This window comes from Nerophis ophidion, linkage group LG03 (genome assembly GCF_033978795.1).
Source record: "Nerophis ophidion isolate RoL-2023_Sa linkage group LG03, RoL_Noph_v1.0, whole genome shotgun sequence".
Classification (NCBI taxonomy): Eukaryota; Metazoa; Chordata; class Actinopteri; order Syngnathiformes; family Syngnathidae; genus Nerophis; species Nerophis ophidion.
This window is the reverse complement of record NC_084613.1, coordinates 39,980,839-39,999,546: the sequence shown is the minus strand read 5'-3', so window position 1 is coordinate 39,999,546 and position 18,708 is coordinate 39,980,839. Positions and strand designations below refer to the sequence as shown.

At 36.8% G+C, this 18,708-nt stretch overlaps 1 protein-coding gene across 3 annotated transcripts in view; it reads left to right on the top strand.

The window, feature by feature from the left end:
- ubr1 (ubiquitin protein ligase E3 component n-recognin 1) overlaps positions 1–16,883 on the top strand; it is a 58,942-nt gene extending 42,059 nt beyond the window's left edge. For all 3 annotated transcript variants that reach the window (XM_061895148.1, XM_061895150.1, XM_061895149.1), the window contains 9 exons: positions 4,198–4,345; positions 7,687–7,771; positions 7,885–8,021; positions 8,101–8,209; positions 8,280–8,336; positions 8,416–8,493; positions 8,568–8,738; positions 8,816–8,917; positions 11,167–16,883. In XM_061895148.1, the coding sequence (XP_061751132.1) occupies positions 4,198–4,345; positions 7,687–7,771; positions 7,885–8,021; positions 8,101–8,209; positions 8,280–8,336; positions 8,416–8,493; positions 8,568–8,738; positions 8,816–8,917; positions 11,167–11,308 (1,029 nt within the window). In that variant the 3' untranslated portion in view covers positions 11,309–16,883. The remainder of the gene's footprint in view (positions 1–4,197; positions 4,346–7,686; positions 7,772–7,884; positions 8,022–8,100; positions 8,210–8,279; positions 8,337–8,415; positions 8,494–8,567; positions 8,739–8,815; positions 8,918–11,166) is intronic.
- The last annotated feature ends 1,825 nt before the right edge of the window (positions 16,884–18,708 follow it).

Here is an 18,708-nt window from a genome sequence, read left to right as displayed (position 1 = left end):
GAAGAAGGCCTCTATTATTTTGACTCAAATACAAGACAGTAAGAAAATTAATGGTGGGCAAACTTTTTGACTCATGTGCCACACAAAACTAAAAAAAAAATTGGCACTATCCGGCCTTTTTATAATATCATCTACTGTCTCGGTGTATTATCTCCTACTATGAAAGCAGTTGTGTGTGCATGCTGATCAAGTATACACGAGCGTTAATTGTTTTGGCCACACGCATGATCGGCCACCATAGGGATTTAAGTCTGCAGTTTGGTTTAATAACAAGAGAAGTTTGCCAAAAGCCTACTTTATTAACAAGAATCGTATCAGAGACACTTAAGTCTGTTAAAGCATTACTTGAAGCAAGCTAAAGCAAATAACTCAGACTGAACAACAACAAAACATTAAATAACTTATTTTACACCCTACCCTCCATCTTACCGTGACGGCACTACAATATGAAGTCTAAATGATTAAACATTAAATATTAAGAGTTTGTGAAACGTATGGGAAAGTTCAACTTCTACTTTGTCCCCGCCGACCCCATTGATGTTTTACAATCAATCCTGAACTTCAAACACAGATACAGTGCTCCAAATATGGTGACATGTAAAGAGAGAGTGTTTTGCACATTACCCATCAAGCTCTGTGGTGGAATTAGATAGGTGTAATTTTGTGTACGGTGCTTAGATGTTATTTATAATGTCCACATGGTTCGATAAGCATGTTACCTTGTGTGGCATGAGTGTGTTGACTTGTGTTGTTTTTTTCACACCATATATAGAGAGACAGTTAAAGTTAAAGTACCAATGTAGATGTAGATAAGTTAAAGTCACACACACACTAGGTGTGGCAAAATTATTCTCCGCATTTGACCCATCACCCTCGATCACTCCCTGGGAGGTGAAGGGAGCAGTGGGCAGCAGCAGTGGCTGCGTCCGGGAATCATTTTTGGTGATTCAACCCCCAATTCCAACCCTTGATGCTGAGTGCCAAACAGGGAGGTAATGGGTAATTTTTATAGTCTTTGGTATGACTCGGCCCAGGGTTCGATCTCAGGGTGGACACTCTAACCACTAGGCCACTGAGTAGGTTATATATATGTATGTATGTACGTACGGACGTACGTACAGTCATGGTCAAAAGTTTACATATACTTGTGAAGGACATAATATCATGGCTCTCTTGAGTTTCCAATAATTTGTACAACTCTTATTTTTTAGTGATAGAGTGATTGGAGCACATACTTGTTTGTCACAAAAAACATGCATGAAGATTTGTTCTTTTATTAATTTATTTTGGGTCTACTGAAAATGTGACCAAATCTGCTGGGTCAAAAGTATACATACAGCAAAATACATTATCAATTTTACTGATGTAGATAAGTTAAAATCAAATCAAATTAGCTTCATGGCATGGCCTTTTAACTTTGTGTAAGTGATTATGATTGACGACACATGTTGACTTCTCTCAGCCCATTTAATTAGGGCTCATGTGAAACAGTCATTGGACTCAGTTACAAACGCGACAATGGGAACGTCAGAGGAACTCAGCACACGTCTAAAAAAACGAATCATTGACTTGAATGAGTCACAAAAGTCACTTGGAGCCATTTCAAAGCAGTTTAAAGTCCCAAGAGCAACTGTGCAGACAATTGTTCGTAAGTATAAAATGCATAGCACAGTTTTGTCATTGCCATGATCAGGAAGAAAACAAAAGCTATCACCTGCTGCTGAGAGAAAATTGGTCAGGATGATCATGAGTCAACCGAGAACCACCAAAAAGCAGGTCTGCAATGGAGGAAGATGCTGGAACACAGGTGTCAGTGTCCACAGTCTAGCGTGTTTTGCAGTGCCATAGGACTGAGAGGCAACCATACAAGAAGGAAGCCCTTCCTCCAGAAACAACACCTTAAGACTTGTCTAAAGTTTGCTACTGATTACATGTACTAAGATAAGACCTTCAGGAGGAAAGTTTTTTTGTGGTCAGATGAAACAAAAATTTAGCTGGTCACAATACCTAGCAATTTGTTTGGAGGAGAAAATGTGAGGCCTTTAATGCCAAGAACACAAAGCCTACCGTCAAGCATGGTGGTGGTAGTAGTATTATGCTCTGGGCCCGTTTTGCTGCCAATGGAACTGGTGCTTTAGAGAGAGTAAATGGGATAATGAAAAAAGAAGATTACCTCCTAATTCCTCAGGACAACCTAAAATCATCAGCCCAGAGGTTGGGTATTGTGTGTAGTTGGCTGTTTCAACAGGACAAAGACCCCAAACGCCTGTCAAAAGTGGTAAAAGAATGGCTAAATCAGGTCTTCCCAAAGTCCTGACTCAAACCCCATTGAGAACATGTTGACAATGCTGAATAAACAAATCCATTACAGAAAACCAACAAACTTAGCTGAACTGCACTAATTTTGTCAAGATGAGTAGTCAAAAACCCAACCAGACGCTTGTGGATGGCTACCAAAAGCGCCTTATTGCAGTGAAATTTGTCAAGGGACATGTAACCAAATATTAACATTGGTGTATGTATACTTTTGACCCAGCAGAATTGATGTGACAAACGAGTATGTGCTCCAATCACTCAATCACAAAAAAATAATAGTAGTAGAAATTATTGGAAACTCAAGACAGCCATGACATTATGTTCTTTAAAAGTGTATGTAAACACACAAACACACACACACACACACATTGACGTGAGTTGCAAACAGAGGAGTTGTTGATTTGAGGACAATAATGACAAATGAATGAAGGACAATAAAGTCATTTAATGTCTTTTACTGCAGCTAAGAAACACTGTATTCTTTGTTATTGTGATCCTTCAGCTGTTATTTTACTAATGTTGAAAACGTGACAAGATTAGTTTTGTTTTGAAATAAACTTATTTTCCTATATTCAGGTATGTCTTAAATTTATATTATGTACAATATTTAAGATGTGGTGTTTATTTAATCAAGACACACTCTGAAATTCCTTAAGGCATGGCGTCGATTAGAGCAGTGTATCTTAACGATAGGGAATATATTATTTTTATGTAGTAAATTTCCATCCATCCATCCCATCCATTTTCTACCGCTTATTCCCTTTCGGGATCACGGGGGGCGCTGGCGCCTATCTCAGCTACAATCGGGCGGAAGGCGGGGTACACCCTGGACAAGTCGCCACCTCATCGCAGGGCCAACACAGATAGACAGACAACATTCACACTCACATTCACACACTAGGGCCAATTTAGTGTTGCCAATCAACCTATCCCCAGGTGCATGTCTTTGGAAGTGGGAGGAAGCCGGAGTACCCGGAGGGAACCCACGCATTCACGGGGAGAACATGCAAACTCCACACAGAAAGATCCCGAGCCTGGATTTGAACCCAGGACTGCAGGACCTTCGTATTGTGAGGCAGACGCACTAACCCCTCTGCCACCGTGAAGCCCCTTGTAAAAAAGGAGTAAATTTAGTAGTAAATTTAATGTAGTTATTTTAGCACTGCGTAATTTTCTGATACGCACATTTATATTTTTTCAGTTTTTGAGTCCCTTCTTTTGCAGTACATTTGATTAGTATTTCTTTTTGTGATCAGCCTGACCTAAGCCTTGATAATCTTTGTGATTAACATTCCTTCACATCATTTGTCAAGGTTTATCCTGTAATCTGTAAGTATGTCAGATATAGCTATTGAATTTGATTAAAATTAAAAGTATGATTAATAATTCAGTGTTTATACAGTAAATGAGGTTGTTTTTTGCCTCAGTATGCATGAGACTGAAGCATTGAGTAGTGGGACTAACCAGGACTACCTGCAGTGTGTTCAAACAATCACCAGGTAGCATCTGTGAGCAGATAATACTATATCGTCTTTCTCTTTCGAACTGATCAGGTCTTATCAAGTTGGTAGTACATTTTTCACACATTCTTTACTCACACTTTTTAAGTGAGGAATGAGAAGGTAAAAACAAACCCAGACCTACTGTATTTGAGAGGGCCCTGGTCCTTCTGTATTGGAAAAGTTGGGCCCCAGCTGGTTAACAACCCCTGCAATAGAAGATAAATGACACTCAGGAATAGAAGGATACAAAGGTATTAGCAGTGACCATATTGGAGGTTCTAGGCAGGTCCTTGTGACTGATGTAGCTCCTTTTTTTGTCAACTGGGACATGTTTGCAGTTAAAATAAGTAACCTTGTGTTTGTGCTCCTGTGTTTCCAGGTGGGTTTAGTGTTGTCTCTGCCCTCGCTGTACCAAGAAGAAGCCGTAGACTTGCAGCCATCTGCTGTCAGTTCGGCCTACAACCACCTGTATGTCCTGCATCTGGTCACAATGGCTCACATCGTGCAGGTTATGCTCCTCACAACAGGTACCCACTGTGGAAACACAACAATGCTCCCCGCTATCTTGAGTAATCTGCACTTTTCAAGCACTTACCATTGACAGACACTTACAGTTAACAGTAAAACAAAATCATGCAAAAGTTATTTCAAGTCAGAAATTCAACTTCAAATGTAAAACTAATATGTGATATTAACTCATTACATACAAAATGAGCTATGTCAAGCCTTTTTTTAAATAATTTTGATGCTCATTTGTTATATATTTTTTGAAAACACATTTTTTTAGATTTTTTTAGAAAGCTGTAAGCAATAAACATCAAATTTATATCAAAAGAAGGCTTGAAATATTTTGAGTTGCATATAATAAGTATATGTCATGTATTAGTTTCACCTTTTACATCTAATTGCTGGAATAAACTAAATTTCCCACAATATTCAAACTTTTTGAGTTTTACCTGTATATGCTTTGCTTGGTCAATTTTAACTTTGCAAGCAACATTGCCATTTAATCAAGTGAAGATTCATTGCAAATGTGCTTGTGACTAAGTATTGTTGTTGTTTTTTATCCTATTTGTAACATTTTGAATATTATCACTTAGTATTTGGTCATTTAGGTTATTTTACTGAGTAAATGTACGACCTATTCACTAACAAACCTGTCTCAAAACAATCTAATTCCTGCAAACATTTTTTATGAGTTTGTTAAATGGAGGCTTTTCATTTAATTGTGAAGTAGAATTCACCAATAGTTTTATTTTACTCATGTATTGTGTTAATTACTTGAAATGAAATTATAATGTGTTTACTAGCATTTTTTCAACATTGCTTTGCCAAGTCAATGTACCTCCAAACGTTATGACAAAATTAGGATGGATTTGTTTGTGTAAACTAACTATTCTACTTCTTAACCGTAGTACACACGTGGGAAACTTTGTTAAAACATGCACTCCTACCGGGTTGTATGTGCTAACATTTTTCTGACAAATACACCACGTGGTGATGCTGTTAAAATTGTAACCACTATAAACCTGGCTGACTTGTCATATCACAGAGATTAATGTATTCTATAAAATACCTGGCACTACTTTTGGTTGTTTCGTCCAATAATTACCATATTTGATACATACATTTAGGGGACTGGCACGCACGTTTGTAAAATATGAGCTTGATTGGTCGACAAACGTGGCTGCCACCAACCAAAATGTCTTTGTAGGGCCGGGAGATTGCAACTAATTGCTGATGAGTCATTTACGAGTTGACCAATGATCATCAAAGTTTAAAGTACCAGTAGATTGGTTAAACAAGTTGACTTTATATGCTTAATTGTGTTTCATTGTTTCCATTAAATTATTTACAATCTGCAAAGTATGTGAAAATACTGTTTAAACAAAATACCACAAATTCAGTCCATTTTGAATATTCCGCTCCAAATACCTTTGGCTATGTCCGGAAATTGACGTTACTGGAGGAACGCTTCTGCACTCTGACCATGTTATCAGATCAATCATACTGGAAATAAGCAACAATTACAGGGAGATGTGCTGTCTATCATTCATATTCCTTAAATAAGACATGAACACATGGTTTTGTTTTTTATGCATTCTAAGTCATAAATTAACAACTAAATAAAAAGTCTGATAGCAATCATGGCATAAATGGGGGCTCTCTATTTGCCCACAAAACTCTCTAAATAACCATCTAAACCAGGGTTCCCCAAACTTTTTGACTCGGAGGCCGCTTTGGGTTAGAACAATTTGGCCGGGGGCTGGGCTGTATATATATATATATATATATATATATATATATATCAATCAATGTTTACTTATATAGCCCTGAATAACTAGTGTCTCAAAGGGCTGCACAAACCACAACACAAACCACTACGACATCCTCGGTAGGATATATATAAATTGATTCGAATATGAATCGTGATTCTCACGTGCGATTCAGAATCGATTCTCATTAAAAAAATATATATATTATTGAATTTTTAATTTTTTTTTAATTTTTTTTTATCAATCCAACAAAACAATACACAGCAATACCATAATGCAATCCAATTCCAAAACCAAACCCGACCCAGCAACACTCATAACTGCAATAAACAGAACAATTGAAAGGAGACACAAACCTGACTCAGAACAATCCAAAAGTAGTGAAACAAAAATGAATATTATCAACAACAGTATCCATATTAGTTATAATTTCAGCATAGCAGTGATTAAAAATCCCTCATTGAGATTATCATTAGACATTTATGAAAATAAAAAAGAACAATAGTGTCACAGTGGCTTACACTTGCATCGCATCTCATAAGCTTGACAACACACTGTGTCCAATGTTTTCACAAAGATAAAATAAGTCGAATTTTTGGTTCGTTTTTAAGTTAAAACAAATTTACATTATTGCAATCAGTTGATAAAACATTGTCCTTTACAATTATAAAAGCTTTTAAAAAAAAATCTACTACTCTGCTAGCATGTCAGCAGACAGGGGTAGATCCTGCTGAAATCCTATGTATTGAATGAATACAGAATCGTTTTGAATCGGAAAAATATCGTTTTTGAATCGAGAATCACGTTGAATCGAAATAATCGGTATATAATCGAATCGCAACCCCAAGAATCGATATTGAATCGAATCGTGGGACACCCAAAGTTTCGCAGCCCTAATATATATATATATATATATATATATATATATATATATATATATATATATATATATATATATATATGTAGGTGTGGGAAAAATCACAAGACTACTTCATCTCTACAGAACTGTTTCATGAGGGGTTCCCTCAATCATCAGGAAATCTCCTGATGATTGAGGGAACCCCTCATGAAACAGTTCTGTAGAGATGAAGTAGTCTTGTGATTTTTCCCACACCTACATATTGCGCTCTACCACGGTATCGAGCACTATTCTCTGGAAAATCCAATCAAGACATATATATGTATGTATGTTTGTTTGTTTGTTTATCAACATGCACACGCATACACAAGTCTCCAAAATGTTAACCACCATGTGGCTACAATAAAAAACAAACAAAGGAAAATATAAAAAGTGGTACTGTTTTTATAGTATATATATATATATATATATATATATATATATATATATATATATATACAGTATATACGTATGTATGTATGTATGTATATATATATATATATATACAGATATATATATATATATATATATATATATATATATATCTGTATGTATTTATGTATGTATGTGTATATACATATATAAATATATATGTATATATATTACATCTATGCTAGAATTTTGGGGACTAGTTAGTTGTTATTGTTTGTTATTTTAAGATGAAAGTTGCTTTAAATAATTCCTTTTTGTGCAGACTTCCCTGTAGTCACTGAAGAGGGGACAGAGGAGGCCAGAGCAGCAGCAGAAGTTCTTAATGTAGTGTCGCAATACACTAGCAGGTAAAAATTGGTTGCTACTTTTTTTTATTTATTTTTTTTATCTGCAGGTCTTCCTCAGCATTGTATGTATCAGACAATAATATTTGCTTTTATGTGGACTGTGTGATATCCAGACTGCTCTCAGATGTGTCTGGTGCCTCTGCGGCCAGGAGAGTGAAAACGGGAATCATTTCTTTTCTTCGCTGCACCGCTCTCTTTTTCAGCTGCCTCACTGGTGTCCGTCCCCCAGAGGAGCTTTTTTCCACTTCTGGTGGGTGGTGCATATGACTATGTAATTATATGATATTGAACATTGAAGAATCTGTGCTGACATATTGTTGATGTTGTAGTTTCCAGTCAAGACCAGATGGAGGCACTGTGCAGCTTCTTGGCTCTGCCCGCCAACGTATTCCAGCTCTTCCAGGAGCACAGAGATACTGTAGCACCGCTGCTGCAAACGTGGGTATTTAATATTTGAGTAATATTAGTGTTCAATACGAATGACATGTGTTTTTGTTTTTTCTTAAAGATGGTGCAGCAGCTCAGCGATAACCAAAGCCCTGAAAAGCAAAATTCAAACAGTCAGGTAGATTTTGACTTTTCTAAATGATGGTACGGTAGTCACTCGCCATCGCTTAATTGGTCAATCAACTTGATTCCAACAGATACCCCAGGAGAATAAACCATTTGATTGAGCTCCCAGAGGATTACAGTGCCCTCCTCAACCAAGCAAGCCATTTCCAGTGAGTGGCACACATGACTTATTTTAATCCCCAGCGACTGTTTTGCTGTTAAACCGTCCTTCACCTGTCCTCAGGTGTCCCAAGTCTGCAGATGACGAGAGGAAGCATCCCACCCTGTGCCTGTTCTGTGGCGCCATGCTGTGCTCTCAGAGCTCCTGCTGCCTCAGTCAGCTGGATGGAGAAGACGTGGGCGCCTGTACTGCCCATGCTGCCACCTGTGGTGCAGGAGTGGGCATGTTTCTCAGGTCTGCTTTCACTTCAAGTTTTTTTTTTCCTTGCTTTAAAGTTTGGTATTGGAATTTTGTTTTTTATCTGCCATCAGGATAAGAGAGTGTGAAATTGTCCTGATGGCCAGTAAGACTCGAGGAAGCACGTATCCTGCTCCTTATTTGGATGACTACGGCGAGACTGACCCTCATCTCGGGTAACAATTTCAACTTACTTGATAAAAAAATATTTTCATTATTATTAGAACAATTATTTCACTTTTTTTTGTAGTAATATAGAAAGAACTCTTTTTTTATTATTTATATCCCAACACTTAACCACACATAAATACACTACATTTATCTGTGTATCTCCCATTGCTTCTTGCAATAATACTTCATTGTCTGTATTTGTATTATTTAGAATACATTTTTTTTGCGTTTTTATTGATGCTTGGATGTAGTAAATGTCAAGACGATTACACTAGCAAATGCTGTTTGATGTTATATTCTTAATGTTGTGTGATCACAATTCTCAATGTTGAAATTGTACTTATTTGGGGGCTACTTAATCCTAAAAGGAAGATCATTCCACGCGTTGGTATACTGCTGACCTTTGCCAAGGCCAAACTCATTTAGCAGATACCCACCAATTTATGCAATCATTTTTGACATTATTATTTGTCCATTATTCACTGGGACATTAGGAAAACAATTACAAAAAATCTTGAATTAACACTAAAATATAATAATTTTTATTTGGTAGAACTGGACCTAATTTATGGATTCTCTAACTGTGGTACAAGTACCACTGGCGTTTTGTTGTTAAATGTTAGCGACATATGAAATTTTTGTACAAATAGATTATGTATTAACCAGGGATGAGCTGAAATGTAATCCAAATTCAAGCACATGTAGCAACAACTATGGTACTTACAATGCAAACAAGTTTTGAGGTTTGGTGTAAGTTTATTTTGTACATGTATGCAGTTACAAGTGATGCACCAGATCATTTACATACTCAAAATTCTCTTTGCAACAATTCTACCCCTTCAATTCATAGCAATTTACTAACACGTATGTCTGCTCTCTGTCCTCATTTTGTAGTACAATTTACATTATGAAGTGTAACAGATCACTTAATAAATATGTAAGTCAGTTATGATTCATATATGAGATTAATTAAATATCAAATTTTTCAATGAAGCTCAAAATCTTTATCAACATTGTTCTTTGTACTTTGCAAACACTTTTAGTTTGAACAGTTTTCTTAAATTGGATCATATTAGTACATTGTTTCCCTTAATTGCTTAATCCATTCCATAATCTAAATCCACATGCTGATGTACTAAAGGTTTTAAATGTTCGTGCATACGATTGTTTTAGGTTAGATTTTTCTCTGAGGTTAAATTTCTCCTCTTTTTTTGAGAAGAATTGTTGTACATTCTTGGGTTGCAGGCTTGCTTTGTGCATACATTTAGCTTTTTGCAAATGCACCAAATCATTGAATTTGAATATTTGTGATTCAATAAATAAAGGGTTTAGGTGTTCTCTAACAATATGTGTTATTCTGTATGTCCTTTTTTTGTAATAGTTATTTGAATGAAGTGTACTTTTGAAGTTATTTCCCCATATTTCTGCACAATAACTCAAATATGGTAACACTAGCGAGCAGTACAGAATATGGAATGATTTTTTTTGTCCAGTACATATTTTGCTTTATTGATTACGGAAATATTTATTGCCACCTTATGTGGTATATTTTTTATATGAGATGTCCAGTTATCGTTCTTATCTATTAGTACACTTAACAATTTGATTGATTTTACTCTGTCCATGTCAACTCCATCTATTTGTATTTGTGTTTGACTTTTTCTTCTACTGTTTACCAGATAGCATTATTTTTTATTTTAGGGAGGTGGTAGTACTTGTAAAGAAACACACAAAACTGCATTTCTACAATCTGTTCGTATGATTTTGACATGAGTATTTTAGAATGAGTCCATGTTTTTGTTCAATTTTGAACTTTAGTTTAGAGACAAAAGGGAAACTTTGCTAAAAAGTCAGTCATCAGAAAAAAGTTATCATCTGAGAGGCTACCATACTATTATGTAATTTTCCTCATGTTTGTTACAGCCTTACTCCAAAATTGTATAATTTTTTTCCCTCAATATTCTACACAAAACATCCTATAAGGAAAACATTGAAAAACATGTTTGTTTGTAATTGATTGCAAATAAAAAAGTAAAAAATCACATGTACATAAGTATTGACAGCGTTTTCTGAGTACTTAGGTGCACGTTGGTCAGCAATTACTGACAATTCTTTATCAATATGATACAATAAGCTTCATAATTAAAACGACTGTGCCGCACCTCCCAAGCTCCATTGGTCGGATGAGAACACATCTTACTTTCTGCCAATTTTGATTAATCAAAGCTTGTTTGTTCTTATCTCCTGACCCAAGGCGAGGCAATCCATTGCACCTTTGTCCGGAGCGTTACAGGAAGTTGAAGCAGATGTGGCAGCAGCACTGCATCCTGGAGGAAATCGCTCGCAGTCTGGAGTTGGTCAACGTCATGTTCGCTTTCGACTGGCAGATGTTGTGATGGAGGAGCCAGCAGAAAAGGCAGAGTCGTGAAGAAGCTTGTGTGGAGACGCTCTCTGCTGCTTCCTGGTAGGCACGAACATGCAACAAAGCCAGGAGAGGGAGGGGGAATAAAAGACAGAAAACAAACAAGAGGTCTCCTAGCGGATTAGCCTTGTTTTAATTTGTCTTCTCTGAGAATGTCAGTGAGCTCCTGTTAAAAGAAACCAGTAGAGACTCATTTAAAGAAAGACATACATTAGATTCACATGTAATGACCTTTATCCTACGCACTGGTCTTACTTTGTCATAACTTGTACATGTAAATTTCTGATGCTATATCAACCACTTTTCAATTTGCCTTTGTATTATTTACCTGCTTATCTCACGTTTTTGCCACCTAGTCTTTGCTATCTTGCAGAAACTTGAATCAATATAACTTTCCTCTGATTACTAAGGCCACATTTCAACAACTTCATCGTGTTTATTTATTCAACAAATTAACACGGATCTAAAAAGTGCACCAGTTGTAAAGATGCTTTTAAATCACACATGTATCATATCTTAGCCTTTCAAAACAAGGTGACTTGTGTATGAGTGTGCTGTTTGATAGCACTGCAGGACGTCCAGGATAGGGTAATAAAGACACCAGTCAAAGTACCAATAAGTCTCTTATGTTTCACACAGTATGACAGTACATGAAACCATAAAAACAAATCTGCTACAGACATCCTAGTTCTCCTGAATTGGATTTTTCCAAATATCAATACTTTTAATGGATAATTCTCTGCTTGCAACATTACATGTTTTTTATTTTCTACATTGAGGTCAATGAAGTCATGCTTGGATGATTTTGGTGTAGAAGGATTTGAGATCCATCAAACCCCTTTGAGATAGACTTACACACACTTCACAAACTGAAGTCTAAGCAAGATTATATGAAATTAAGGGGGGGGGAAATACATATAATTATATATATATATATATATGTGCGTGTATCTGTATTTAAAAACCCCATTTCCATATGAGTTGGGAAATTGTGTTGGATGTAAATATAAACAGAATACAATGATTTGCAAATCATTTTCAACCCATATTCAGTTGAATGCACTACGAAGACAAGATATTTGCTGTTCAAACTCATAAAATGTATTTCATTTTGCAAATAATGTTTTACTTAGAATTTCATGGCTGCAACACGTGCCAAAGTAGTTGGGAAAGGACATGTTCACCACTGTGTTACATCACCTTTTCTTTTAATAACACTCAATAAATGTTTGGGAACTGAGGAAACTAATTGTTGAAGCTTTTAAAGTGGAATTCTTTCCCATTATTGTTTTATGTAGAGTTTCAGTCGTTCAACAGTCCGGGGTCTCCGCTGTCGTAATTTGTGCTTCATAATGCGCCACACATTTTCGATGGGAGACAGGTCTGGACTGCAGGCGGGCCAGGAAAGTACCCACACTCTTTTACTACAAAGCCACGCTGTTGTAACACTTGTCTTGCTGAAATAAGCAGGGGCGTCCATGATAACGTTGCTTGGATGACATTTGTTGCTCCAAAACCTGCATGGACCTTTCAGCATTAATGGTGCCTTCACAGATGTGTAAATTACCCATGCCTTGAGCACTAATACACCCCCATACCATCACAGATGCTGGCTTTTGAACTTTGCGCCTATAACAATCCGGATGGTTATTTTCCTCCTTGTTCCGGAGGACACCACGTCCACAGTTTCCAAATATAATTTGAAATGTGGACTCGTCAGACCACAGAACACCTTTCTACTTTGCATCAGTCCATCTTAGATGAGCTGAGGCCCAGCCAAGCTGGTGGCATTTCAGGATATTGTTGATAAATTTCGTTGGACCTGTACATGCACAATGACAATAAAGATAATTCATTCATTCATAAATGGGTTTGGCTTTGCATATTAGAGTTTTAACTTGCACTTACAGATGTAGCGAACAACTGTAGTTACTGACGGTGGTTATATGAAGTGTTTCTGAGCCCATGTGGTGATATCCTTTACACACTGATGTCGGTTTTTGATGATCAATAGTCCGTAATAGCATCGCTTATGTGCAGTGATTTCTCCAGATTCTCTTAACTTTTTGATGATTTTACGGACCGTAGATGGTAAAATCCCTAAATTCCTTGCAATAGCTCGTTGAGGAATGTTGTTCTAAAACTGTTCGAAAATTTGCTTACAATGTGGTGACCCTCGCCCAATCCTTGTTTGTGAATTACTTAGCATTTCATGGAAGCTGATTTTATACCCAATCATGGCACCCAACTGTTTCCAATTAGCCTGCACACCTGTGGGATGTTCCACATAAGTGTTTGATGAGCATTCCTCAACTTTATCAGTATTTATTGCCTCCTTTCCCAACTTCTTTGTCACGTGTTGCTGGCATCTAATTCTAAAGTTAATGATTATTTGCAAAAAAAAAATGTTTATCAGTTTGAACATCAAATATGTCTTTGTAGCATATTCAATTGAATATGGGTTGAAAATGATTTGCAAATCATTGTATTCCGACGTCATATTTACATCCAACACAATTTCCCAATTCATATGGAAACGGGGTTTGTATATGTATGTTTTTTTTTTATACCATATAACACATTTGCTGAAATAAGCACAATAATCTAACAGAAGACGAACATCTTTATCTCTGCTGTTGGATCAGTAACTACGGGTGCATCTCAATCAGTTACAATATGGTGCAAAAGTGATTTTAATTTCAGGAGTTTAATTCAGACTGTTATAGCTGAGGTGTCAAACTAAAAGCCCGGGGACTACATCTGGCCTGCAAAAGCCTGGAAATAATAAAACACATAATCTTCATTTACATTTTGAAGGAATAAATTGTACTGCATGTAGCTGCCATTTTTAACTGAATACTGTTTTATTATTCAACGCAACAAACTATTATATGTTTTTGGTTCATTGTAACCCTTTTTGAAATAAATTCTACAAAAAGTGAACTTTAATATCTGCCTGTCATCTTGACTTGTGATGCCAATGCAAAGTTTGTTGGTAAACAATGATAATAATCAAATTAAGGTGACATTGTATAAAGTGCACCCGCATGCCTTTTTCCACATTATGTTACAATCTTATTCCAAAATGGAATAAGTTCATTTTTGTCCTCGAAATTCTACAGACAATATATACCCCATAATGTAAAAATGTGTTGTTGTTTTTTTGCAAATGTATTAAAACAACAAAAACAAAAAATGCACATACTGTAAGTATTCACTCTATTCACTCGCTCCATCAGGTTAGATGGGAAGTGTTGATTTTCATCCAGGATGTCTCTGTACATTGCTGCATTCATCTTAGTCTCGTCAGGGAGGTGACCAAGAACCTGATGGCCACTCTGTCAGAACTCTAGCATTCCTCTGTGAAGAGAGGAGAACCCTCCCTGCAACAATTCACCAATCAGGCCTTTACTTGAAGGAGGCAATTTTTCTTAGTAACAGGTTAGCCAAAATTCACTTGATTATGAAACAAAATTATCTGGTCGGATGAGACAAAGATTGAATTCTTTGACGTGAATGCCTGGCATCATGTTTGGAGGAAACAAGGCACCACTCATCACCAGGCTAATACCATCCCTCCAGTAAAGCATGGTGGTGTTAGCATCATGCTGTGGGGATGATTTTATGTAGAGGGACTGGGAGACTACTCAGGTTAGAGGGAAATATGAATTCAACAATGTACAGAGACCTTCTGGATTAACACCATTCCCATCCAACCTGATGGAGAATGAGAGGTGCTGCAAAGAGTAATGTGCAAAACTGCCCAAAGATAGGTGTGCCAATTTCAAGCTTGTGGCATCGTATTCATAGAGAATTGATGCTGTAATGTCAGCCAAAGGTGCATCAAAAAAGTATTGAGCAAATTATGTGAATATTGTGGTTTCTTTTTTTTCTAATTTGAATACATTTGCAACATCAAAAAACTTTATTACATAGTGCTTGTAATGCTTATACCATTATTGAATATTGTTTGTATAATTTTGAGGACAAAAATGTATTTATTCCATGTAACAAAACAAAATGAGGAAAACGTGAAGTGTTGTGAATTCTTTGCAGATGCACTGTACGTAATACCATGAGGCGATTATACAAATGATTATATTATATATGTTTCAATATACAAATGGTGCATAACTGTAACAATATACAAATGGTGCATAACTGTAATGTGGCCCACTATGTAAGTGAGTTTGACACCCCTGAATGAAAGGCTCTTGGAGTTTCCAGTTATAAACCAGCCGTTGACTATGAACTTTATTTTAATTTTTCATATTCTATTAAACATTGATTTTATTAGCTTTAAACTATAATCTTAACAATTGTTGAACTTAGAAATATTTTTGTTTAATATTCAGTTGGTAAATCTATATGGAAAAAAAAAGACTTTTCTACTTTAAACTACTTGATTTGAACATTTGAAATAGTTTCTGATTTACTGAGATGTGCCTGGATGATAAGCAAATAGGTCCAAAATAGAAAGTCATTTACAAAAAAATATTATTAAAAGCAGAATTAAACATGTATTTTTAAGTATACGATCAGTGTAGAGTACTCTGCATTTAACCCTTCCCCTTGAGGTGATGTTGTACCCGGGGACGCAATCCAGGTCACAGGTCAGCATATTGTTCAGTGAAGCATCCATATGTGGGCGACCATGGGGCCAAAATGGGTCTAGTTTCTTGCACAAGGACACAAAAGCAGTGACTGGGATGGAAGAACGGGAATTGAGCTCCATCTACCTCCTGAGCCACTCTGCTCCGAGTCAAGAATATGATGCTAAAAACACATTCCCTGTTGGGGATCATCGCAGGGAGTTAATCAAATGAAGGGTTTCAGTTTAGTTTTTGACAAGTTGACTTTCCGGACACAACCCTAATGGGGAATCGAAAATACCCTTTGATGTGATTGAGAGCCAGGTCCAACATAAGTCATCGTTCCCCCCACAAAGTGGAAGGACAACAATTTCCCCAGATGGAACTCTTAAAGTTGAAGTGCCTGTTCAAAGTGTCTCATTAATACAGTGTTACGTAGCAAATAAAAAATGTAATTTTTTTATTGTGGATGAACTTAAATTTCATACCACAAATTCAAGTATTGAGAACATTTCTTTGCGCACCACCCAAAAACTTTCCTAAAACATGCATGTTGACACGTTTGTCAACCAACTAAACTTTGTTTTTTTGCATACTTTGCAAAAGTCTTAGGCCATGTCTCGTTTTATTCTTTAAATGTACTTTTTGTCAGCAGTCGCATGTTGTAAAGAGAAAATATGTGTTTTAATGAAAAAACTAACTTTTGAGAGGCGAGGCCCACAAGGACAGCTTTGTTACATTTTGGTGCAAATTTTGATAAAGATGGTGACACAAGCATCTATTACTACAATTTTCAAACTGTGGTACGTGAACCACTAGGGCTGCACGGGGTCCATCTAGTGGTACGCCAAATAATCACTTGATTTAGGTACAGTGATTTATAAACACATAGTTACTGTTAAAACTTTGTGTAATGGTACAGTGTCCAAAAATACTAAATAAACTTGTTTAATCAAACATCTGCCTTGTTTTTAATTAGTACTCAAGCCTACTTCACTCCTGAATTTTAATGTCTGTCGTTATGGTTGTACTTGAAGAGCCAAGTGTTTTCTGAGGGGGTACATAGTGAAAAAAGTTTTAGAACCACAGATCAACTATGACAGTTGACTCCAACATTATCATGACAAAAACAGTTTTTCAAGTGCTTTTCGCATCATTCTCGCCAGTTCCAGATCCTAAATGGCTGTCAAAGTGTCACAACTTGTCAGATTACATCATCAGCCATCTACTTTTCAGTTGATAGGCATGATTTATGATCTACAATAAACTTTCAGGGAGCAGGAAAGCGAGGAAACAGCAGACCACTCAATGATGTAAACATAGGCACGCAGGAAGTGATCACGTTGCCGCTTGAAATAGTTTTCTGCGTGAACACTTATAATAACATCACTAATACTTTTTTTTAATATTCAAGTCACGAAATGTAAATTGACTATTGTTGCCGCTTTTTGAATGGTTATCGAATTTTATGGGCGGAATAGTGGACCTCCCATTGGCTCCATTGCAAGCAGACTTTAATTTAAGTTTATAGAATGTTAACAATGCATTAAAAAAAACTTAAATCCTTAGACATGTCTCTTATAATGATTGTGAAGAATAAGCAAAATAAAAAAGTGCATTTCGCCTTTAAAAGTCTCGCTTTCTGCGTTCTCTGAAATTCAAACATCTGAACTAAGATTGATTAACTGGACTCTCAACTCAACTGACAAAATGTTCTCGACGAGAAGTAGAGGTTCAGGGGAATGTACCTGTTTTGACGGAATGTTGGCTTCCAATTACCTGAGGGGAAAATGGCAGGTCCTGTGCATCTCAGTGCTTTCCGTCAAGAACGTGGAGGATATCTATCTATTTGGAACTGTGATCGCAAAACATTTGCTGATTAGGAAGAGCTTTGGTTTATTGACAAATTTGGAAGACGATGGCAGCCGTTCATGAGGGGCATGGGTTGGGCTGTGTAAACACAGACTGGCGATTTCAGAAATGGATCGCAAACTGAATTACATGACCGAGAGACTTTCTTAAATGTAAAGATTGATCAACTTGAGAGCCAGAATGGATGAGTAAGATCAAACAAGCCATTGGAATGTGACTGCTCGCTTGGAAAACAACAATCCTTATCTACCATTCGACTCCCTCGAATGGTAATCATCCCAGGAGACATCATAGTGACGGTCACTGAAATTTCTCCATTTTCAACAAACACTGGGGAGTTTGACGTTCCTGCAGAATGACTCCAGGCCTATAGACACACACAAAATGGACCATGGACTGCATATGTGCACACATACCCCAACTCCCACCCCACGCCTTTGCCACGCTTAACTTCTTAGGTGCAACGGACGGCTGGAGCAGCGCCAGCAGGGCTGCAGCTTCGTTGCCGGAGGCCCCTGCCGTACTGTTTGAAGTCTCATGGTTTCTGTGTCGTAACATGTGCCTAGTCTGGGATCAACTTTTTTTTTTTTTTACTCATACCCCACCCCTGAGTCCACCCTATTTCCACCTTTTACGGGGCACCGTAAGTGGCAACCCATCAGCGTTCCTGTTTTGTCACCCTGAACAATGTGTGTCTGCTCTTGAACAGGCTGGTGCTGAAAAATAAATTTTGTTGTACAAAACAAAAAACCAGTGACGTTGGCACATTGTGTAAATCCTTAATAAAAACAAAATACAATGATTTGCAAATCCTTTACAACCTATATTCAACTGAATGCACCGCAAAGACAAGATACTTAACGTTCAAACTAGTAAACTCTATTTTTTGCAAAAATTAGTTAATTTGAAA